This window comes from Cupressus sempervirens, chromosome 4 (assembly GCF_028749045.1).
Source record: "Cupressus sempervirens isolate cs-2001-9-10 chromosome 4, ASM2874904v1, whole genome shotgun sequence".
In the NCBI taxonomy this organism is placed as follows: domain Eukaryota; kingdom Viridiplantae; phylum Streptophyta; class Pinopsida; order Cupressales; family Cupressaceae; genus Cupressus; species Cupressus sempervirens.
This window is the reverse complement of record NC_143121.1, coordinates 776,089,232-776,114,150: the sequence shown is the minus strand read 5'-3', so window position 1 is coordinate 776,114,150 and position 24,919 is coordinate 776,089,232. Positions and strand designations below refer to the sequence as shown.

At 36.1% G+C, this 24,919-nt stretch overlaps 1 protein-coding gene across 2 annotated transcripts; it reads left to right on the top strand.

Annotated features, from left to right (window-relative positions):
- The first annotated feature begins 3,075 nt into the window (after positions 1 to 3,075).
- PSRP6 (plastid-specific 50S ribosomal protein 6) lies at positions 3,076 to 24,529 on the top strand. Of its 2 annotated transcripts, none has more exons than XM_089826829.1 (2): positions 3,076 to 3,439; positions 24,071 to 24,529. In XM_089826829.1, exons 1-2 carry the CDS (start codon positions 3,086 to 3,088, stop codon positions 24,089 to 24,091), a joined length of 375 nt encoding a protein of 124 aa, XP_089682955.1. In that variant the 5' UTR covers positions 3,076 to 3,085; the 3' UTR covers positions 24,092 to 24,529. The 2 variants fall into 2 exon arrangements, with proteins under 2 accessions (XP_089682955.1, XP_089682956.1); XM_089826830.1 differs by lacking the exon at positions 3,076 to 3,439 and adding an exon at positions 6,448 to 7,001 and having other exon boundaries at positions 24,071 to 24,363.
- Positions 24,530 to 24,919: the final 390 nt, after the last annotated feature.

Here is a 24,919-nt window from a genome sequence, read left to right as displayed (position 1 = left end):
CATGTAGAAGTTGTGAAAACCAACATCACGTAGCCAAAATAACACTTGAATGCAAGAAACCTATCACAAGAGAAGAATGGAAACAAAAGGAAAAATGACTTTGAGAATATGAGAGACTATACTAATCAAAGAGAAAATGAATAAAATACAATGAAAGAAATCCTTATCAAGGAGGTCAAAGAAACCCTAAAGGGGTGCATTTAATAATTATAATAATTTTCAAATGTCTAAAATGCATCACTAAGTTAAGATTAAGAAAATAATAAAAGGTGACTTAATTAGAAAATTTAAGTTCAAAATACCTTATACTCTAACAAGTTTATCTTCAATGAAGACACTTGAGTCTTTGATACACATTCTACAATCATCCTCAATTGATCTCAACTTGTCTTTTTTTAGCAAAGTAGCCTAGTGCACATGATTTAGATGAGACACCTTTGAATATTGCCACGGGGACACTTTGTCAGGTTTGAGATTCCATATCTTTTGAGGTTTCTTCCCATAGATTGGGGAGGCTTCATTGATGCATCTTTGATTTTTTTCTTCCTAAGGGGAGGATCATTCTTTTATACCCATGAAGTAGTTTCTACATTGACCTTAAAGAATCTACCTTAGGTGTACATTCTATAATAAGGGGGCAAGATACTTGGTCTCTCGTGCACTTCTTCTCTCCTATATAGGGATTGTTCATTGCATACATGCATGATGTACATTCCATAATGGTGGGGGGGGGTTGTGCTTGATTAAGTTCCATCCATCGATGCATCTTATTTTCTTTTTTATCTCTCTTTTTCAGGGAGGGTTTTTATCATGAGGCTTTCCCTCTTTCTCTTCTTTATTAGATATTGCATTTATTTTGCATATTATACATGTGTACCTAACATAGCCTAGTAGTCAAGACCCATAATGTCTTCTAGAGAATTATAAGTTTGATTGTATTCACATAAGTTACACTTAAGGGACAATGTTGGTGTGATTAAATATACTAATTATACTTTACTTAAGTTTACTTAGGATAATGCATTTACATTTTAGTTATACGTAGACACATAGGAGATTGCATTTGATTTTTGCACATGGTGTAGGAGAAATTCACTCGAGGTGGAGCTGTTATTTCACACCTCTTTATATGTGAGATCCACCTTTAGTGCTTAGATCACATTATCATCCTCCAATTGTTGCACATACTTTGTTGTACAATGGAGGATGATCAACCTTTGGTTGATATGTAGTTCCACCCTATATGATTGATAGGCCATCTCTTGCATAACTCCTAGTTATCATGCATTGTCTATATATTTAGGCACATCCACTTTGTACTCATTGATTATACTTGAATCAATAATTTGATTGATATTGAATCAATCATTTAATCATATCATTTTAGCTATCCCTCTTGTGCTATCACTTGAACTTCTAGAGCTTGACATTTCATTTGTTACCTTAGGCAAATTCCTACACTACCAATTGTACATGATTTGCATTTTCTTTCTTTTCAAGAAGATTTTTTTTTTCTCACATAGTTTTCTCCTTTTCTCTATTTGTGAGAGATTAGTTTTGCATGAGGACCTAAGATGGCTTAGTTGTTAGGAACCATAATGCATCTTTCATATTGCATTTTGTATCATCAATTAGGACCTAAAATTATTTTTATAATAATTTCACTCCTTAAGTTGCACAAGGTGCTAGTGTGAATAAGGTTATTTTCTATCTAGTTATTAATCTGAACCTTTGTACATGTTACATTTACTAAGGAGTTAAATTAGTTATCCTTATATCCTAGGTTTCATTTCTAGAAGTTTTTTATAAGAGTATGTCTCCCTAGAAATTTACTTTTAGTCATTATGACACTCAAAATTTTCTTGAGGCATCTATTATCTTGCATTGAGTATTTAGTATTTATATCAAGGGTAGTTTCCATATCTCCTCACACCTTGCCTATATAATCGAGGCGTTTATACATTGTATCATATCTCATTCATGTATCTAATGTAATACATTATCATTTCTCATATTTAAGGAAGTTCTTGTTGCAACACTCTCTTGTGAAAGGTATCTTTTTTGGTCAACCTTTGAAGTCCATAACTTCATTGTAGTTTCATTAACATTTCAACAAATGAAAGCCTTCATGAAGTTATATCTAGTCTAGTACCAAGTTAAACACTCGAGTATGGAGAACACTGCAATGCAAATTAAATTCACATATATGTTTGCAATGTCACTGATGGAGGGACAAAGTATGTGGCAATTTTGTGTCCTTGTTTTTGGAGGAAACAATATCAACCACTATTGTCACCACCATAAGTCACTATGTATGTCTTTTGCATGTACATCTTCATGCACAAGAGTTATATGAACTACTTTAGGCAAATTGATTTACAACAACATGACTTTCCTTTCAATTTGGTTGCACATTTCATTGTCCTTCTTAATAAAATAAATTGAAAAGAAAAACAATCCATTTATATATTTATAAATAAGATATTTTAGATATTCATTACCCTTGATTTGTCATATTTTTTCAGTTCCACCAAATCTTCACAATCTTCCTTCAGTTTCTTAATCTTCTTAATGTTCCTTTAATTCCTTTTAATCTTCTTAACATTCTTTTACTTTCCCTATTAATACATCCTATGCCTCCTAAAAATACTAAAACTAAAATATCAAACATATTTTTTCTACATTGACACTTCAGTCATGATATATTTATTCAACAAAAAGCACAATTTCTCTTTCTTTCTTTCAACATCTTACATAAGGAGATGATAGAATTTCAAACTTTATTTACTGATTGTAGTTAACCTCACCCACATCAAAAGTATCTTCCTCTTTTCTCATTTAACCATTACACCTATTAACTTGTGCTAGTCAAAATGGATGAACTTGTGCTAGTCAATCTTCCTCTTCTCTCACTTAACCAATTACATCTCATAACTTGTGCTAGTCAAAATTTTCTAGTACTTGTGCTAGTTCAATACGCTACTATAAACGGATAATCATTATAGTTGGGCTCAACGTGAGGCTCTTATGAATTGCCTATCCATTTAAATTTAAAAACTACTGCCTTATCTCCCCAGGAGTAACAATGGCGCTCATGCTATCATCGGTATCCCCATTATGCAAGACACCATTATTGGGCCAAAGATCCAAGGCTCAAATTCCTTGTTTAGCTTCAATCCCAAACGTTTGCCACAATCCGACCTCGCTGTCACTGAGTATTGAGTGCTCTTCTCGGCCACAGAAGAAGGGCACTGCCCATCACGTTAAAACGAGGCCAAGGAAGAAGGATCCCTACGACAGGAGAAGAAAAGGACCCACTTATTATCCTCCTTTTATCAGGCCACCTCAAATCCAGCAGGATGACCAGCAGCCACCACCTGAAGTTCCTGCTCCTACTGCTTCTTCCCCCATTGAAGAAGACCTTCCTCCTGCAACGCCTGTGTGTATTTCTTTTCTTTGTAGCTACATTGTTATCTTCGGCCTCTTTAATTCAATTTCTTTTATGATTCAACTTGTCTAAATGAATGAATGTTTTTAATAACGTCTATGGGATTCATGGATAGTAAACACATACAGTAAACACATACGGAGATTCTTGAAGAAAACCTTAAAAACATCTAGTCTATTTAGTTTTTTAATCCTTGTTCATCTTGGATCTTATTCTGGATATCTTGATAAAAAAACCATGTCAATGTGATTGATCTGAATATCATTGTCATTCCACCTCCACCACTTCTTGAGTACAATAGCATCATCTTCTATTTGTCCACTCTTCATGTGTCGTGTCTTTTAGTTTCACATCTAAGTTGATGCAAAATAGTTCTTAATTAAGCTATTAACATTTTTGCTTTCTATTTTATTTCCTCCCATATAGTTTTTTGTATATGTTATATATGATTGAAATGTTTCATGTAGTATGATCTTTTCTTCTCAAATTGTCTTGCCCACATGCTTTTTCCTAAATTTGCCTTGCACCCACTATTCTATTAGTTTCTCATGCTTTCTAAAAAGAGTGTTTCTTCATTGTTTTTGAATTAGTCTTATTTCCTTTGATATACATTGAGCACACCTATTTGGGAAAGGTAGGGTTTTTGCTATGTTGGAAGAGTACATGATCCAACCTTGTATTTAGTGTACCCTAAAATCTTGGTTTCTAGGGAAATTTTGGTTCTATGCATGGTATGAGAATTTTAAAGATTGGAGGAAGCAAATTGAATTAGACTTGTTTGTAATTGCATCAATATATATTTGTGTATTGGTAGTGTTGATCTATTCATAGTTATGGAGCCTATATTATATGTGGAGAGTGTTTTGATCTTTTTTGATAAAGGATGAGAGAAGGAGTATACTTATCATTCATGTTTCAATAACTATTCATTGAAACATGTTAGTTAAAAGTCAACTTACAAATCATCTACTAGGTTAATAGTTAGTTTCTTGTATATTCATTAGTTGAGAATAAAGTCACTTGTTAGAAAAGTAGTGCAACTTAATTGGTACCCATGACACATGTTTATTGGGCTATTTGTATATGAGTATTGGATCAATTGTGCAAATTTTGTTGCAACCAAAGTGAACAATTCATGAGACAATATATAATATGTATTGGATATGGCATTAAAATGATCACTTTTTGACCCTTGCACATATACAAATCCTCCCACATTCATCATGTCTACCTAGAAGCATTTAACCAATATCAATAAGCTCTTACATCACACATGAATCAAACAAAATAAATCATCAAAACCTAATGTATTTTTAAAGAATTTCGGATATGTGAAATTAGTTATAATGATTGTTGGTACCCTTCCTCTAAGTGATGTTGCAATTCGATAAATGACATTTTAGTTAGATGGGGCTACACACACACACACACATCAATATTTTCAATGTTAGTAATGAAAGCACAAAGTAAATGACAATTTAGTACCCTTATTTTATGAGGCAACCATATTACTACAATCATCGTGGCCACAATTCACTATATATCTCTATTGCATATACATCTTCTTATACAAGAGTTATATGAGCTATAGACAAATTCATTATAAAAATCATGCCTTCATATATATATGTGTGTGTGTGTGTGTGTGTGTGTGTGACTTGTACTTGATATATTAAATAGGAAAGTGAGATAATTTCATTTTGCTTCTAAATTAGATATTTAGGAGCAATTAGTGCATGTATTTCCTTCCTTTGTAGTTACAATTAAATCTTAAACCTCTTTAATTCTAGTCTTGAATGAAGCAAAGTAACTTGGGAAGAGTGTTGCTTATGTTTTTGAATTAACTCATTTATATTGATATATATTGAACACATCAGTTTTGGGAAGACATTGTCTTTAACGTGTGTCAAAATTAATGATAGCTTTATAGTTACCCTATCATAAGATCTTGATTTCTTGGTGAATGTTGCTTCTACATGGAATGAAGAGATTGGTAATTAGAATATTAAGAAAATGAAATGAGATCTCACATTTAATTATATTAATCTACACATGTCATTGGTTGTGTTGATCCATTTTAAAATCATGGAGTTGAGATATTATCTGCAAAGAGTGCTCTGATATCCAATTGGGGGATTGACTTTGTAGTTGGGTGTGGCAATGAAGAGATATGTAGATGTTTTCAATGTCACTAATGAAAGCACAACGTAGGTGGCAATTCAATGTCCTTATTTTTTCAAGGAGCCATATTACTACTAATGCCACTATAAGCTAACATCTCTATTTGTCTCCTTTTCCCCTCATCACATTTGAACATTTCATGCTTAGATAGGCCCTTTAGCCACTCACGGTGGGTGAGAGACGTTAATTGTCCACATGTGAGCTACCCACCCACCCCTTCAATCCATAGTGAAACACAATCGATGCCCCAAATCTAGGCATAGTTGTGAGCCTTATTATTACCAATGCCACCAATACAACTCATTATCTTGTTGCATGTACATTTTCTTATACAAGAGTAATATAAACTATTCTACACAATTTAATTACAACAAACATGTCTTCGATTTCAAATAAAAAATATGTTTCATTTATTTTCTTGATATTTTAGATTAAAAACTAAATTATTCAAGTATTTATCAAAATAAAACAATTTAAAATGATTTATACTAACTTCATAATTGTTTTTTATTTTTTCTAAATATAACTCTTTATATATATGTAAAGACAAAATTAAAGATAAATGAGAAAAATTGAAAAAAAGAAAGTTATATTATCTTTCCCTTATATCCAATTGCTCCAATCTCTAGTCTCTTTTTCTTTTCCAACATTTTTATTAAATTATCATTTTATTTTTTGTTGAAAAATCTTTGGTTTACTAAAGAAGTTGAATGGTTCCCAAATAGCCCACTAGTGATCAAGTATTGCTGAGTGCAATGCCCTGAATCCTTGACTCTAAGCTAAAGAAATACACGTATGGGTTCCTAAATGAGTTTTCCATAATTACAATTATTCATGAACACGCTACATTTTTTGAAAAGCTCTCACAAGAGCCGGCATGAAAACATAATTTCACTCGCAACCGGATAACCCCCTTGCTTGACTGGATAATCCATTAGTTGGGCTCAATGTGCGGTGTGGAAGCATTCTACCTCAATTAAATTAATGAACAACGTACTTCCTTATCTCTCCGCGAGCAAAAATGGCTCTCATGCTATCAGTGGCATCGCCATTGTTGAGCCAAAGAACTTCATGCAGAAAATCGAAGGCTCAAATTCCCGGTCGTGTTTCAATCCCGACTGTCCACCACAATCCCATGTCGCTATCACTGACCATTGAATGCTCTTCTCGGCCACAGAAGAAGGGCACCGCCCATCACGTTAAAACGAGGCCAAGGAAGCATAATCCCTACGACAAGAACAGGAAAGGTCCCACTTTTTATCCCCCTTATCAGAGGTCCCCTGAAACCCAGCAGGACGCCCAGCAGCCACTGCCCGAAGTTCCAGCTCCTACTGCTTCTCCACCCATTACGGAAGAGCTTCCTCCGCAATCGGTATGTATTTCTTTTGTACCTACAGTTTGATTTTGCCTGTTAATTATAGTCGTTTATGAAGCAGGCTAGCCTGTGAAGAGTGTTTCCTTACTATTTCTGAATTAGCTTTTCCATTGATACACAATGTACACACCCATTTGAGCAAGATAGGGCTTTTGATAAGTTCGAAGAATAAATCATGGCGTTATAGTTAACCTATCCTGAGATGATCGTTTCTTTCTAAATTCTGTTTTGGTCCACCTCGACGTTGATTGTGCTGAAGATGCGATGCATTTACAAACCTAGTAAGAAAAGGAATTCGAAAGAGGAATCCTTCAACCTCTGCCATTCAGGACGTTTCCTGCGCTAATTATCTACCCTGTGTTTAACTTGAACTAAAAGAGAAGGGGTATTAAAATCCATGTTTACAAGCTTTATGAACTTCAAAGTTATTCTCAAGTCTGCCAATGTCTTCTTGACCCAGTGAGAAAGGCAATAAAGAAGAGGAATCCTTCAACCTCTGTCATTCAACTAGCCAAGGTCTTAGGAGAGGAAAAGGGGTATTAAAATCCACGTTTACAAGGTTAATGAACCTCAAAGTTATTCTCAAGTCTGACAAATTTTCTCTTGACCGAGTAAGAAAGGCAATAAAGAAGAGGAATCCTTCAACCTCTGTCATTCAAAATAAACTAGCCAAGGTCTTAGGAGAAGGGAAGGGGTGTTAAATTCCATGTTTACGAGCTTTATGAACTTCAAAGTTATTCTCAAGGCTGCCAAATGTCTTCTTGACCCAGTAAGAATGGCAATAAAGAAGAGGAATTCTTCAACCTTGTTCGTTCAAAACGCCTCATGCCTTGTCTTTCTAGCCTGTGTTAAATAACATAGAAAAACTAGCCAAGGTCTTTAAGAGAACTTTCATTAAATCTATATTACATGGTTTATAAGCTTTAAAAATGTTCTCAACTGTACCAAGTGTCCTCTTGACCTCATCTATGCCAAGGAGTGCATGCAATTCACTTTTCATGAGGTAGAAGAAAACCCGGCTGATTTGCCAAATCAGACGTAAACAAGTACATGACCAACATCAATCACAAATGCCGAGCAAAGTCAGCGCTAGTAGAACAGTCTTGAAGCTCTGAAGCAATTGGCTTATTGGAAATCATTGTCAATAAACCTCATACACATTGTGAAAGTCCTAGGCCATTATCATCGATGTAACAAAAAATATTAAATGATGGCTTACAGACTCATCTCTGATGCATTTGTCTAGATGCAACTTCCCTTGGTATTTTAGAAATCTTTCTTTTCAAAGATATTCTAAAGTTCATTAACAGCCACCAAATTAGAGACTGAACCATGATAACCAAAACAAAGCTTCAAGACATGAATGGAATGCCTCAAATGAGAAGATTCACCAAGTAGAGCTTAGTTACTGGTTCAGGGGTGCAGGTATGAGAACCCCGTATGTGAATGTGTGATTTTATTTGACAGGGATTTGAATGTGTTTGGGTATATGCATGTATGTATTATACATACAAGAAAAATAAAAATATATAGAGAATTGTAAAACCAAATCATTTGATAGTATGATACTTCATCATTGATCAATGATAAGTTTCAAAGATAAATATTAAATGCCAATTGATAGTTTTAAAATATTTAAATAAGACATATCAATGATATTATATATGTCTACGTTCACGATTCCAATGAAAATCATTATAATTACAAAATGTAGTTCATTATAAATTAACCTTCAAAAGGGTTATCAAACGATTCATTACTTATTGGATTTTCAGCTCCTGCAAGTTCAAGATCATTATCGTCATTTGAACCCAAAGTGGTTCTGCTCACACTAGTTGCACCATGTGCAGGTATGTCATCATCATCGTCATCCATAGTGGCTTTAACAAGATCCTCAATGGTTGCATCCAACTTGGTAGATTCAGGTGCTACATCCTAAAGCTTTGCTACCCCCTCCTTGTGTTGGGGATCCTTATGAGACAAAAGATGCAAATTGGAATGAATATACACCAATTCTTCAGCTCTGTTTGCAACGAACCAGTTATGCTTCATTGAGTAAATAAAGTGTTGGGTGATGCGACGCGCTCCCCTGCCCACAGGTGGTTAATTATGTGGTGTTCCATGTTTACTAAAAGTCATGGCTTTTGGTGTGACGGCAAATGGGCCCTACATAAAGGAGTGTGTACTCCAATTCCATTCAGTGGTAGTTGAATTGCAACTTAGAGAGAAAACCAAAAAAGGATGTAAAATAAATTCAAGAGTGTTAAATACTAAATTCTATGATACAAGTAGTAAAAAACCCAAAAAGAAACCTTACTTGACCATAGAGGTACCACCATTTAAATACTAAATTCTATGATACAAGTAGTAAAAAAAAGCCCAAAAAGAAAACTTACTTGACCATAGAGATACCATCATTTAGTAGCATCCATTTCGGATTGGTTATTAATAGCACAAGAAGTATGATTGCTTCTTGAGACAAACAAGCCAAATTCTTTCTTAACACTTGTCTCCACTTTTGGATCTTTGAAAAGTCTACTAAATGGCCACTTGTAGCCTTTAGCAACTTCAGAATCTCTATATGGTGGTACTTTCCTTGGGATAGTAAGTATAACTTTGCTATAGTATCGTAGAGATAGGGTATATGCAAGGAGGTGCAATGGCATGGTCATCTTGTTCCAATGATGAAGAATGGTTGTTTCCACCCTTTGAAAATGTTTTTTTTTAAGATCATTCTCTTTTTTGTATTATCATGTCTGTTTTTCTTCAACATTGTGTCCATGCTATTATAGACATCCCCCAAACATATTTTCTTCAACATTGTGTCCATGCTATTATAGACATCCCCTGAGCATAGGGAGTCTGTATCAGAAAACCGAGGCACAACCATGATGGGGTCGGTGAATTCTGATACAAATTCCACACAAGCCCACCAATCGTCATTCAAGATCAATGACTTGACCTTTTTGGCCTTCTTTGAATTTGATTGCTTCTATATTCCCTATTGGTTGCTATAACCATTTGGTCCAATGTCTCTCACATTTTTACAAGTTGTCTGATAACAATTTTATGAGATGCAAACTAGGTCTCAACAACCTAGCATCATGTTAATAGTAAATTAATAACACTTTCAAAAAATATTTCTTTTCAATTTTATAAAACATGACATAATGAACATAAATAAATAAATAAAATTTACCTTCAACAATTTTAGTTTTGAGGAAGTTCTGAAAATTGCTTGTGTCATGTGGTAGTTTGTCACAAACATCTGAATCTCCTTGCCTTCTTGGTATGTTTCTTTCAACCACTATTTTTGGTTACCAATTGCTTGCATCACCAAGTTGAGGGAGCGTATGATGTATAGTGTCCAAAAAATGTGCTGATATCTTGCCTCAACCAAAGCACTTGCAACGTGAGAATTGTTTGCATTGTCTGTAATTATGTGGACCACATTTTCATGACCCACCATCTATATGGAGTCAATGAGAATCATCAAATGAACTCTACATCTTTGACTTCCCCTTCACAATCAACCGCCCTAAAAAATATTGCTCCCTGATGCAGGAGCATCTTGGGTCATTGAGCAATCTTGCATCAACCAAAAATTTTGCTTTATTTCTGTACCAATCTGCTGATCTCGTGAAGTAGCCATTGCTGCTTTTGGTTTCCGGTTGTGCGCAGTTGACAACATGTTGTGGACCTATTTTAGATCCCTATCATAAGTGTGCAAAAGCTGAAGTGTCATATTCTTCGAGTTCTGTTCCATTCTTTCCCGTCTCTGTTTTCTGCTGTTTTCATCCTGCGAGGCGTGTTGTTTCTTTTGGCGTGATTTCCCATGATGACATGGCGTCTTGCACAGTTCGGAGAATCCTAGATTGTGTTTGGACCTACCTTAAAGAGTGCGTGAACAGTTGATGCCCATTAATTGGGTTATGGCGTACACCTTCAAGGCATGACCTATATTGTACTTAAATGCCTGACTGGCCAACTTGTGGTCTAGCTGGCTATATAAGAACTTGGATTTGATGTAGGAAGATAGCATATAACATAGCATTAGCATGGTAGTAAGATTTAAGTAAGCAGTAAGTAAGAAGGCAGATAAATGATTGAGCATAAGTTTATACACTCCCAAGCTGATCCGCATGTCTATTATAAAAGATTGTCTAATGCTGAATTTGTCACACTTATACTTTATGTAGAAGATATGCTAGTAACAGGCACTAGTGTAAGGATTGTTCGTGAGCTAAAGAAACAGTTTGCTAACATTTTCCATGCAAGATTTGGGGGCGGCGAAGAGAATACTTGGAATGATTATTTTATGGGATAGACACAAGAAGAAAATCTGGTTTTCTGAAAAACAATACATTGAAAAGGTATTGGACAGATTTGGTATGTTAAAAGCTAAGTCGGTTTGTGTTCCACTAGCTTCTCGTTTTCCTTTATCTTCTAATTAATGTCCTAAAACACAAGAGGATCAAGAATACATGAAAAGCACTCCTTATACATCTGCAATTGGGAGTATCGTGTATGCTATACTTTCTACTCGATGGAATACTGCTCATGCAGTGGGGAGTGATAAGCAGATTTATGAATAATCCAGGTAAACCTTATTGGGAGGCTGTTAAATGGATCCTAAGATACCTCAAAGGTACTTTTGGTTTTGCTTTATGTTTTGGGCAAGGAAGGACACAATTGTAGGGATTCATACCATTCAGATCTTGGTGGAGACTTGACAAACGAAGATCTACTTCTGGTTATGTTTTCACATTTGCTGGGGCAGCTATTAGTTGGGGTTCTCACTGGCAACATACAGCTGCACAATCATTCATAGAGGCTGAATATATGGCTCTTTCCGAGGGGGCAAAGGAGATGGTATGATTACAACTTCTATTCAAAGAATTGGGGTTGATGCAATCAGATTATACTATATTTTGTGACAGCAGAAGTGCCATATTTATGAGTAGACATCATACATCTTAGTGTTGTTCTAAGCATATTGACATGTGGTATCACTATATTCGGCATGTGGTCGAAGAAGGCAAGCTTCAAGTTGTCAAAATTGATACCAAGGTGAACACAACTGAAGCTCTGACGGTAAAAGTTTGAGTTTTTCTGAGCTTCTCTCAACATTTCCAGCATGTGATAACAGGGGACAAAGTAGGGGAATCACTTGTTACAGCAATGTTTGGTCTCAAGTGGCAGATTGTTAGGGTTGTGAAGCCCGACAGCCATTCCTTGGCTTCCCTCCAAGAATGTTCTTGTCTATTCAACCTCTTTTGGATATTCAAGAGTCTTTTTGAACATGTATTGATATTTGTTCTGCTGTAGCTTGTAAAACATATTGTATTCAGGCATTAATATTGGATTCCCCTGCTCAGTGTGGACATAGGCAAAGTTTGTTGAACCGCAATAAATTCTTGTGTTCTTGTTTTCTTCTGTTCACATATCTATTTCTCGCTCTTCTCTTTTAAAAAAACTATGTCTCTGCAGCTCTATCAAAACTGTGAATCTGAGCAAAACATGCTACCCAAGCAAAGGATACCGCATCAGACAGGCCTTAGTTACATTGTATGACTCCAGTTTCTTCCACATCAGTCCAAGAAGTCTTTGAGAATTCATAATCTGCTTTTACTATCTAAGATCCTAGAGGGTCACGAGTCCATATTAAACTATCATCATCATTCAAGTAGACTAATCGAGATCTTGAAAGATAGTAGACTATTCAATTGAAAGACTGACTTATGGAGGAGACTTTATGGGTTGAGATGGCTAGTGGGGCCACATTTTTACACTTAGTATTGTCCAAGAGGAATGACAGGACCAAGAATTGTCTAGAATGTTGGTTTTCACTGTCCAACTAAGAGATAAAAGATCAGAGGGCACCTGTGAGCAAGGTGAGATGAAGCATGGGAGCCTGGAGGGAGGTCTACGGCAGAAAGGGAATGGATCACTGAGGTGCTTTACTCCAAGCATACTGTTTATTGCTTAATTGTTCTGAATCTCAAACCTCCCTCTCGATTGGGTCTGTATGCTTTTTCCCAACACAACAGGGAACTTATGAACATGAGAAGTACCATGCCATGGATAGAATCTAAATTTGTTGATTTGGTCGACAACCCCTTTTGGGGATTGCAAGACCAGGGAAAGGTAAATTGGAAGAACTGGCCAAACTGATTTCAAAAGCATGATTCTTCTACGCAAACTAAGAACCCTATTTTCCAACCAGAAATCCTTGACTCAAGAAGGTCAACCCTCAAAATCCCCAATATTTGCTAGATAATTGCACAAGCTGAAATTTCAGGAGTTGATCCAAATTTCATTGTTTAGGGGGGTTTAACATTAAAAAATAGACCAAGCTTTTGGCTGCTTTCACCTGCTGGCCAAAAGCAAGCTCATAGTCATTTATAATTCTTTTGAGATCATAAACATCCAGGGGAGCAACTTCTTTAGAGAAGAATATATTATCGAGAAATGATTGAACCTAGAGGAATGTACCTTCTCTGTCTTTAGGGTTGGCTCGCACATGTGATTATGGAACCTGAACATCATTTATATTCCAAAGACTGGGTGGGGATGTTCCCTCTCTTTCTGAAGAATCTATCATGACATTCTTCTTTCCATCACTAAGCCTTGGCTTTAGAATGAGTTTCTCAAGCTTACGGCATGAGTGTTGGACATTGCTGGTTTTATGACACAGCTGACATCCATTGGGGTTGCAGTCGAAGTTAAATTCTTGGAAAATGGAGCCATGGCTATCCACGTGTAGCAGGAAAGGCTCAGAAAGATTCATTTGAATGCAACTGCTAGCAGAGGTCAGTTACTTTTCCTTAGTAGTTCTTGTATAGCATAAGAAAGAGCTAATAGAGTCACCAATCATTGAAGGCATCTGTTGGATGTATTTCTGGGCCTAGATTGAAAAACCAAACATAGAAAGGTGCACAATCAACCTGGTCTTTCTTAGCTGAAAATCCTGCAATTCATGATTTCTGAAAACTTCCAGCTCTTCAAAGAACCAGGGATCCCCTCTAAGAATACTGTGATGTAGTGTCCCCATTTTCAATTTCTCTTGTATTACAGTTGTTGCTGACTTTCTTGTTTTTGTGTTTGCATGTTCAGAGGGGTAATTTGGTGTTACAAAGAACTCAAATGGTTTGGGGTCCGAGATTCTTGGGGGGGGCATCTATATTTAGCCAGTCAGTCAAGTCTGTTTATTATCTTTCACCATCAGGACCACTCTTATGCAGTTAGATTTTAATTCCAATGCATGTCGGTCATTGTCATTATAATTGAGCTATATTTAACTAATATCATTAAATTTGTCATTTTAATAATATATTTACTGGGTGCATCAGCATTATAGTATGTTCGAACGCGAATGGAAAGTTTTAAATGATGGAATGCTTGAAAATCACTTTAAATGCTGGAAATGTTTTAAAAGTAAATTACATCACTTTTTGGAGTTAAAAGGCTTAATAAATTAATAGTGATTTCAAAAGGCAGTTTTTGGGAAGTTCTGAGAAAAACTTATAAAAAAAGGGAATTGAAAGCTCATATAGCATGTTAGATTTGATAATTTTGTGGTTTGTTGGAGGAGCTAATTCTTTCTAAGGCTTGTGAGGATGAAATCCGATGCAGGCAACATCTTCCATGTTGGTTAGAAACCCAATATAGAGGATTTCTTGTTGGATTCATACAGAGATCAGAACTTGTTTATTCATGGAGTTAACACCTTCCGTATTTGATGGAGATTATTGCATCTTAGATTTGTAGAGTTCAACTAAGGAGAGTTTCTGTATTGTTTGTAGTCTCTGTTGAGCACTTGAAGGGGACATACCATTTGTATTGCTAGTGATACACCTTGGAGATTGATGTGAGCTTGAGGAAGTTGGAGGCTAGGGCTTGAGAAGGGTTTCATTGCTGTCTTGAGGCTTTTAGGGTCTGCAATATCATTCCTATTCACTTCGTGGCTCTTGGAGAAGCTATTGAGAAATGACATGAAAACTACCAGTGTCAGTTGCCTGTTTTAATATCAGTTCAATCTATTTCATTTCTGGAATTCCTAGGTATATTTATTTTATTAACTGAGCTGCCTGTATTTTTAAGAAAAAAGTGTATTTTCAGATCAGAAAAATAAAATCTGGAATATTTCAGCTTCTAGGGTTTCCTGAATATCACGATTTTCTGAGTTGTTTAATCGCTGCAAGTCTTTATATTATCTACCTTTTAGATTATTCTATGAATCAATTGCAAACATAAACCAAGAGCAGAATATGGCAGCATGTTACATGTCACAGTTAAATCTGTTGGGCACACCAGAAGAGAGGATCTATGTTGGAAGAATTCATGTGTGGATCAAGCCCACTGTGGGGCTAGATTTGAACAAAGCATCCAGCTAAGTCCCTCTTGAAGTGGTAGTTGATTTCGAGTTCCAAATGCCATGGTTTTTTGATTTGGGGTTTTCAGTGTTTGTATGGACATGCCAAGTGATCGTTCCTTAAAAAAAGCTTTTTAACACCATCTACCTCTTCAAAATTAAGTGATTTTCTGTAGCTTTTTGGTTCATGAGAAGGTTTTGGACTGATCTACTAATATCCTTCTGAAAATAACCTCTAGTACTTGCATCCACAGCTGACCTTATAAGGTTTCCGTTATCATCAGAAGTTCTTAAAATAGGATCCCTTGGAAATTGATGCGGTCTTTCAATAAACTTGTTAAAACTAAGACCAAAACTCTCAATCAGAAATTTCTTTTGAATTATACTAATAATTTAACATTTTGATATCTGTTGGAAATGGATCTTGTTGGCTATTTTTGCCCTCATTCAGCCCATCACATATAACTAATCTGAGAGATCTTCATTGCACTAGATTCTTTGGTGGGTTAACATGTCAATTGGTGGTTAACTTTTCGTGTTTTCCAGTCTTCTTTGGCCAAGTAGCTCGGTCTATTTTATTGCCAAGTAGCTCGGTAGTGTTGACCGAGTTGCGTGTTATCCCATTGTGCTATATCACAGGGGTCATTTTTGGTTGGCCTGTGAAATAGCGAAAGTGTATGCTATTTCTTCCACTATGCATTGGGAAATGTGCCAACCATCAGATTAAAAGGTTTCTTTATTGACGGTTGTATTTTAATCATTCATTTGGAGATTTTTACAGCATCTGGGCCATCCATTTCAAATGGAAGATCTTAATCAACGGTTGTCACTTTTATGGGCAGATCTGATCTTTTCCACTCGGGTCAACCCTGTAGTTTACACAGGTGGGTTAAGGCTGCATGTTATCCCATCCCATGTTTTTTGACAGCAGCGTGATTTGATCTTTTACATCTAGCACACATCTCCAAGGCCAGTTCTTTAATGCTGGGCGACTTTTTGGGCATTGGTAGTTGCTACGCCCTTAATATTGGTGTATATAGGGTTATGAATAGTCAACTTGTGGCTATCTTAATCCTTAATTAAGTTATGTTATTATTTAGGTAAGTAGGTCAGCCTAGGTGTTATATAGGGTTGTGTTTATTCAGCCTAAGCATAATTAGGTATATATAGGAGGTTGCGAGTCTTATTTCAAGACCGGATTGTGAAGTGTGTTCTCATTGGAGATATTTGGAGGCTGCCCCCTCAAAGTGGCTTATTACTCTCAGTTATTATCAAGTATTTGTAGAATATTTCATATTATCTCTTCTATTGTGCAAGTTATTTCATTACAAGTGGTATTAGAGCATGATCTTGGCACCATAGAGGCAAGATTTTTTCTCAACATTGGAGGCGATTTTGGGAAGAGCATAACTTTCAGATTTTAGCGAATTTTAAAAAGTTTTTAAAAGAGTTTTTGAAGACAATATTAAAGAAGCTAGTCTAAATTTCAGAGGAATTGGAGCAAATTTGAGCAAATTATTGCAGAATTACTATTCTTACACAATTATTGAGATCTACATATCTCTCACATCCTGTCGAATTGGAGTATAACTTGGAATGGGTTTTTGAATACATAGTAGAAGACTCTACATTTCAAAGCTTGGAGAAATTGAAGCAAAAATAAGCAAGTTATTGCCAAATTAGGAAAATTCACTCTCAAGGCAACAAATTTGCTTATTTTTTGGATTTTTTCTGAGTAAGGGTATCTTGGCCCTAGTAAGTTATAGTAAAAAATAAATAAATAAATAAAATAAGAGAATTTACATTTCATTTGTGTGATTTATTTCAAAAATATTGGTTTCCATCATGAAGGGGCCTCCAACAAGAGGTAAAAAGAATGCTAGCACATCCGGGAAATCCTCTGATAAGGATTGGGAAACAACAGAGGATAGTAATCCCAATGAGGAAATAAGTAAGTTCAAGGAAGAGGTTAAGAGGAATATGTGTGACCTACGAGGAGATATATCAGGGATACAAAACATGTTAAGTGCCTATATGAATGAACCAAGGATGAAGTTCTCAAGCAATCAAGGTGAAACCTTCAAGTCGACTAATAATGACACAAATTTTAATAGTCCTATGGGATCTAGGAATTTTTTTCCAAAGGTGGATATGCGCAAGTTTGATGGTAACGATCCTCTAACATGGATAAGCCAAATGGAGAATATTTTTGAAGTACATCAAATCCCATATGTACAAAAGGTCACGATGGCTTCCTTATATCTAGAATCACATCAATTCATTTGGTATCGTTGGTTTTGTACTCATCGGAGGAAAAAGGGTCTTATCGTATCATAGTCAATTTTTATAGGAGAACTCCAAACACAATATAGCAATAGTGTGACAGACAACTTCTTTAGCCAGCTTGCTAAGCTTCAACAAACAGGATCAGTTAAGGATTATATTCAAAAATTCCAAAATCTATCCTTAAGAGTGGATACAATTACAGAGGAGAACTTGAATTATTTATTCTTGGGTGGTCTCAAGGATTACATTCAACATGAGGTACGCATGTTTAGTCCTAGCTCAGTAAATGAGTCTTTTATATTGGCATGTAGGGTAGAGGAAAAGCTCTTGATTCCTAGAAAGCAAGGGGCTAATGTGACAAGAGAAAAAGGATATTCAACACCTTCTCTTCCTCAACCTACTAAGTTGACTCCACAACACATTGAGGAGAAAAAAGAAAAAGGGTTGTGTTTCTATTGTGATAGCAAATAAGTCGAGGACATAAATGTAGTGAAAAGAAATTGTTCTATATTGAAGGTCCAAGTGAGGAAGAAGAGGATGAACCCATATTAGAGGAGGATAAGGAGTCAGGTGAGGAATCACATGATTCTCAACCAATCATTTCTTGTCATGCACTTTCAGGTTTCAGTGCACCACAAACTCTCAAGGTAGTGGGTTTCTTAAAGAAGCATAAAGTAACAATGTTGATTGACTCTGGTGGTACTCATAATTTTATCAACAGAAAGTTGGCAACTTTTCTAAATTGTTTTATAATCTGGCCCTAGAGTTTCAGGTTTTGATTGCAAATGGGGGTACAATTAGTTGTTCAGGGAAGTGTCATAGCATCAAATTATCCATGGGTTATCAACTTGATACCCCAATGTTTGTGATATCCATGGGTGTGACATATATTGTTTTGGGAGTACAATGGCTTACTACACTAGGAACAATTGAGATGAACTTCCAAGGACTATTCATGAGATTTCAATCAAAAGGGAGGGTAGTGGAGCTAAGAGGGTTGAAGGCAAAATCCCCACAGATGGTAAGCTCTCATCAAATGCAAAAGTTGCTTAAGGAGGGGATGGATTTGTGGCCCAGCTATGTTCATTAGAAGTCTCTCGATCTAATGCTCTTACTCATCCAGATTTACAAGCAATAATTGATCGTCACTCAGTGATTCTTGGAGATATGCCTAAAGGACTTAATCTTAAGAGGGATCATGACCATGCCATACAACTAGTTCCAGGGAGCCAGCCACCAAACATCAGGCCTTATAGGTACCCACACATACAAAAAAGTGAGATAGAAAAAATTGTTGAGGGAATGCTAGAGGTTGGAATTATCAGGCATAGCCAAAGTGCTTACTCCTTCCTTGTTGTGATGGTGCATAAGAAGGATGAAACTTGGCGCATTTGTCCGTATTATAGAGTGCTCAACAAGTACACCATTAAAGATAAGTTTCCTATTCCAGTCATTGATGATTTGCTAGATGAATTAAATGGAGCTATGTATTTTACCAAGTTAGATCTTAGATTAGTTTATCACCAAATTCAGATCAAGGAGGAAGATATTTGTAAGACAACATTTCAAACTCATGAGTGTCATTATGAATTTTTGGTGATGCCATTCGGTCTTACCAATGCACCATGTACATTCCAAAGTTTGATGATTTCCATTTTTAAGAAGTTCTTGAGAAAGTTCATGTCAATGTTCTTTGATGATATATTGATTTATAGCAAGACTTGGGAAGAACATTCGCAGCATGTAGATCAAGCATTACAATTACTCGAAGATCATCAACTTTATGCTAAGCCATCCAAGTGTGTTTTTGGTCTTAAAGAGGTGGAGTATTTGGGACACATAGTTTCACATGAAGGAATAAAGGTGGACTCTAACAAAATTAAGGCTATCATGGAATGGCCTATTCCAAAAACCATTAAGAAGCTGAGGGTTTCTTGGGATTGACAAGGTACTATAGAAAATTTGTGAAGAATTATGGTCGTATAGCAACACTCCTCACCACTCTATTGAAGAAGGATCCTTTTCATTGGAATGAATCCGCTAATGTAGCATTTGAGCAATTGAAGGAGGCTATGTGTACAACTTCAGTGCTTGCCACTCCGGACTTCACCAAGGAATTCATTGTGGAATGTGATGCTTCTGGAAATAGGATAGGAGTAGTTCTCATGCAAGAAGGTCGACCAATTGCTTTTGAGAGTCATCAATTAAAAGGTAAAAATCAGCTCAAACCTATTTATGAGAAGGAAATGCTAGCAATCCTTCACACAATTAAACAATGGAGGCCTTATTTAATGGGTCGACACTTCAAGGTTAAGACAGATCATGATAGCCTAAAATATTTTTTAGAACAAAGACTATATTCAAAAGAGCAACAAAAATGGGTCACTAAGATGTTGGAATATGACTTTGAGATTGCATATAAGAAGGGGAAGGAAAATATTGTGGCCGATGCACTTTCCAGGAAGGATGAAAAAGATGAAGCCTTATTGTGTGCCCTTTCAATATTACAAGCAAATTGGGTGGTAGAAGCCAAAGCAGAGTAGCAAAATGATGTTGCAACACGTAATCTCATCCAACAAGTAAAAAGTGATCCTAGTAGTTCAAATAAGTTTTGTTTAAGGGGGCATATTTTTTGGTATAAAGAGCGCTTGTATCTCTGCAAGAGTTCCACTCTTTAACGCAAGATTCTCACAGAGCTACATGAGTCCCCCGTTGGTGGTCATTTAAGATTTTTTAAGACATCATCGGGTCAAGCGAGATTTTTTTGGGAAGGACTAAAAGGTGATGTTCAAAACTTTGTGGCTGAATGTTTAGTTTGTTAAAGAAATAAGGGGAAGACAATTAAGACACTAGGTCTCTTGCAGCCCTTATCTATTCCTAGCTAGTGTTGGGAAGAGGTATCCATGGACTTCATCACAGGGCTTCCCAAATCTAAAAGTCATAATGTCATCATGGTAGTAGTTGACCGGCTCACTAAATATGCACATTTCATTGCATTATCGCATCCTTTTACAACAAGTACAATGGCAAAAGTTTTCTTGGAGAATATCCAAAAGTTACATGTTACACCTAAGGTATTGTCAGTGATCATGATCCTATCTTTACTAGTCACTTTTGGAAAAAAATATTCTTATGTTTGGGTACTCAATTGGCTCATAGTTCTTCATACCATCCTCAATCAGATGGGCAAATTGAGGTTGTTAATAAATATTTTGAAGGATATCTATGTTGTTTCACTTCAGAGAAACAATCTCAATGGGTAGATTGGCTACCTCTTGTAGAATGGCGGTACAATACTTCTTTTCATAGCTCATAAAAAATGTCTCCATTTTTGGCACTTTGTGGATATCATCCTCCTTCCATCACATCATCATTAAAGGTGTCACCAAGAGTTCAAGCAGTAGAGGACCACTTGCTTCATCAACAACAGGTACTTTCAGCACTCAAGGAGAATTTAGCTATGGTACAAAATCGAATGAAACAACAGGCGGACCAACATCGTAGTGAAAGAAATTTTGAAGTTGGGGATTGGGTCTTCTTGAGATTGCAGCCTTATAAACAAATCTCAATGAAGCAACAAAAAAAGAATAATAAGTTGTCTCCAAGATATTATGGACCATACCAATTCATGCAAAAGATTGGTAGTGTTGCCTACAAGTTAGAGTTGCCACCAACACCAAAGATACATCTAGTTTTTCATGTTTCTTGTTTGAAGAAGGTAATTGGGCAGAATATTCCTACTCAAACACTACTACCAGAGCTTGATGAAGGAAGAATAATTTTGGAACCAGAGTGTATTCTTCAAACACGCACGAAGAAGTTGAGGAATAGAACCCTCACCCAGTATCTTATCCAATGGAAGAATTTACTAGTTGAAGAGGCCACCTGGGAGGATGAGGAGTTTATTCAAAAGAATCCACACTTGGTTAGCATTGAGGACAATGCTTCTTTGAAGAGAGGGGACATGCTGCGCCCTTAATATTGGTGTATATAGAGTTATGAATAGTCAACTTGTGGCTATCTTAATCCTTAATTAAGTCATGTTATCATTATTATATTATTATTTAGGTAGGTAGGTCAGCCTAGGTGTTATATAGGGTTGTGTCTATCCAGCCTAAGCATAATTAGGTATATATAGGAGGTTGTGAGTCTTATTTCAAGATCAGATTGTGAAGTGTGTTCTTATTGGAGATATTTGGAGGTTGCCCCTCGAAGTGGCCTATTACTCTCAGTTATTATCAAGTATTTGTAGAATATTGCATATTATCTCTTCCATTGTGTAAGTTATTTCATTACATTTGCACAACGCCAATGCATCTCCATGCCTCTTTTGGATGGGATCTCTCGACTGGGTGCATTGACATGGGTTTTTTCCTGTCACTTCCAACAGCAAGTTGCATTTCATGATCATATCTTATTCTGATATTGATTATTGCTTCTCTGCAACTCTTAACTCCAATCTTGTTGGGGTTTGCAGTTCAATGCTTCATCTAAGTTATGCCTGATCTATAAAGGCAAGTTTGTAAATAGTTTTAGGGGTTCTTAGTTTGCATTTTGCAGCAGCATTATGCTATGTAAATGCATTCCTTTGCCTTCCATTAATGAAATTTTTTATTTCTTACCTTTTCTTGCCATTCTGCTGTCTAGTGCATGTATTTGCCTTGTAGTGAATCTTTCTTTTCTATTTTTCTTGATTCATATGTTGTATTAAGTCTGCTAGCAGTTGCTGTATAGTGAAATTCTTTTTCCTTTCAGCACTTCAACCAATTCCAGACCTGCACATGGTTCCTTGGGAAATAGAAAAGAGTTAAGATTTGTGTAGTTGAGTGTTTCATTGATGTGTAGTTCATTCATAGGCAGAGGTAGTAATCAAATTTCAATCTGATGTATCACCCCATTTCCCTTTCAACAATTTATTTCATGCATTCCTTCTCCCTTTTCCCTAATAGTAGTAGTTCAGATGCATCCTAATTGTAAGGAAGCCGGCCTTCTTTGGAGATTCAACCTCAAAGCGCAAGTCCCAGAGGTTGTTTCCATGTTAAACGAAGTCACTTGAGGGTCTTACCTCAAGCATGCAGACTTTTGTGTCAACAGATCCTTATCCTAGAAATGCAAACTAGAATCTTATTCATTCACTATTTCCAATTGGAATCATTTCATAGACAGAACAACCAATTAAAATAGGTCCTGTTTCAGTCCTTAGGGAGAACTGGATGCTGTGATTACTTGTTCCTCTTTTTGATTTGATATGATTATGATATGAAAATGCAAGATCTAGGTGAAATGACATAAAATTGACAAGATTTAGCATATTAGAATCATGTGATTTCCACAGGCCATTATGTTAGATTCTTGCTATTCTGGATTAAATTGTGTATGATTTTTCATCATCAATGGTTTGGATCATACTATATGATCCATCATCAGGATGAAGCAATAGCTAGAGAAAAAAATGATGGATGATGGATCATGTAGCTATTGCCCATGCACAGTTTAATCTAGAAATGCAAGAATCTAAAGATTTAGCATAACTAGGAAAATTCAGAACTAGAAACAAACACAGAAGTATAGATCTGGAATCAACACAAAAGGAGAATTTGTGACTGAAATCTGATGCTGATGGTGCCTGTCTATGGAGATAGGTGCTCTAGCCCTTTAGGTGTCTTTGTTAGCTGACGCTTCTGGATAGGGAGGCTCTGTAGATATTTTCCTCTAAAACTCAGCCTAAAAGTGTCGGTCAAGTGAGCTATTCAGCATAGTCCGGGGGTTTTTGCCTATTCAAAGTCTAGGACTGTCTGTCCGACTCTGCTCTGTGCAATTCCACAATTTTTGGCTGTCAGATCTGTGACCTGCACACATACAAGATGGAAAAATGTTGTGCTGTATAGGGGCTTGCCTAAGTCAAAACCAGTGCTGGTGTTTCCACGTTCACTATAACAATGTTGGATGAAAGAAAGCTTACCCCTGGTTTGGTAGAGGTCAGAAACCCTGAAGGAAATGCTTGAAATGACAAATGATATCCAGCAGAGTCCACCAAAGTCAGCTTGAAATGAATGTGAAATTGTAAAGGGATACAATTTATAACACTACACTTTGATCTTGAGATTAGCAGATTCATTTGATAGAATGAAAGTGTTCCTGTGAATTTTCTACCTTTAAATCAAATTTCACAACTTTGATGATGAATTTAGAAGAACCTTAATTGTCTGCTTAATGCAATCTGTCACACATGGAAACCAGAAGCTTGGGAAATCTTTTATTTTTCAGTTTGAATATATTAAATCCAGTTATATTCAATTCTTTTTATAAAAAGGATTCTTTTTCCATGTAGTGGTGACAGCAGATTAAATGTGCTTAACAGATTTGTGTGCATGGGTTGTAACAAATTGTTCATTATTGTTAACAGGTAGTGGCTGAGGTGCTTTAGAGCTGTATCACTGCATCCCGAGTTCTTTCCATTGTGTGGCCTTCAATTATGAAGCTTGATGCTATTTATAAACAATCTTTGCAGCTACAGGGTCAATAATAGGATACATTTTTGATGTTTTGTTGATCTCAGCCTCTCTTCTCTTGACAGTTTGCCTCAAGCTAAATTAAGGCTTCAACTCTGATTCTACCAAATGTGCCGTGTTGTTTAAGAGCCTAGATTGGATAATGTATTATCACTTGATTAATTATATGTTTTGCATTTTTCAAAAACAGGCTATCAGTTTACAGGCAAGCATGTTAGGAATTGAAAGCTCAACTGGTTGGCTTCTTCTATCTTTGCTTGTGCATTTCCATATGTATTACTGCATTAATTCTCAGCGCTGAGATACTGACTTCAGTTTGGCATATGTTTCAAATTTACTGCAAGATTTAACTACTGGTTGTTGCATTTTCTCATGTAGCAGTTTTTTAGCGTCAATCCTAAGATTGAATGTTTTCTGTTGCAATCCTTTATTTCCATAAAAGATGTGTCAACACTGAACATACAATATTTTTTGGAAGGATGGAGGGGAATGCCTCTTAGGTTTGTATTATTATTCAAGTACTTCAATTAAAATGAAAACTATTAATTATGCTAGTCAGCCTTCCAATGTGGACCAAAGTGAACTGCCATGAAATGTCATGTTGAAATCAGTGATCTACCACCTATCTCAGGTGCAAGATGACCACCAAAAATGATGTGAGCAACTCTTGTATAAACGTTGAATAGTATCCTATTCTTCCTCTTGTATGGTTGCATAGTTAAGGCCTTGAGCAAAGGGAAGCT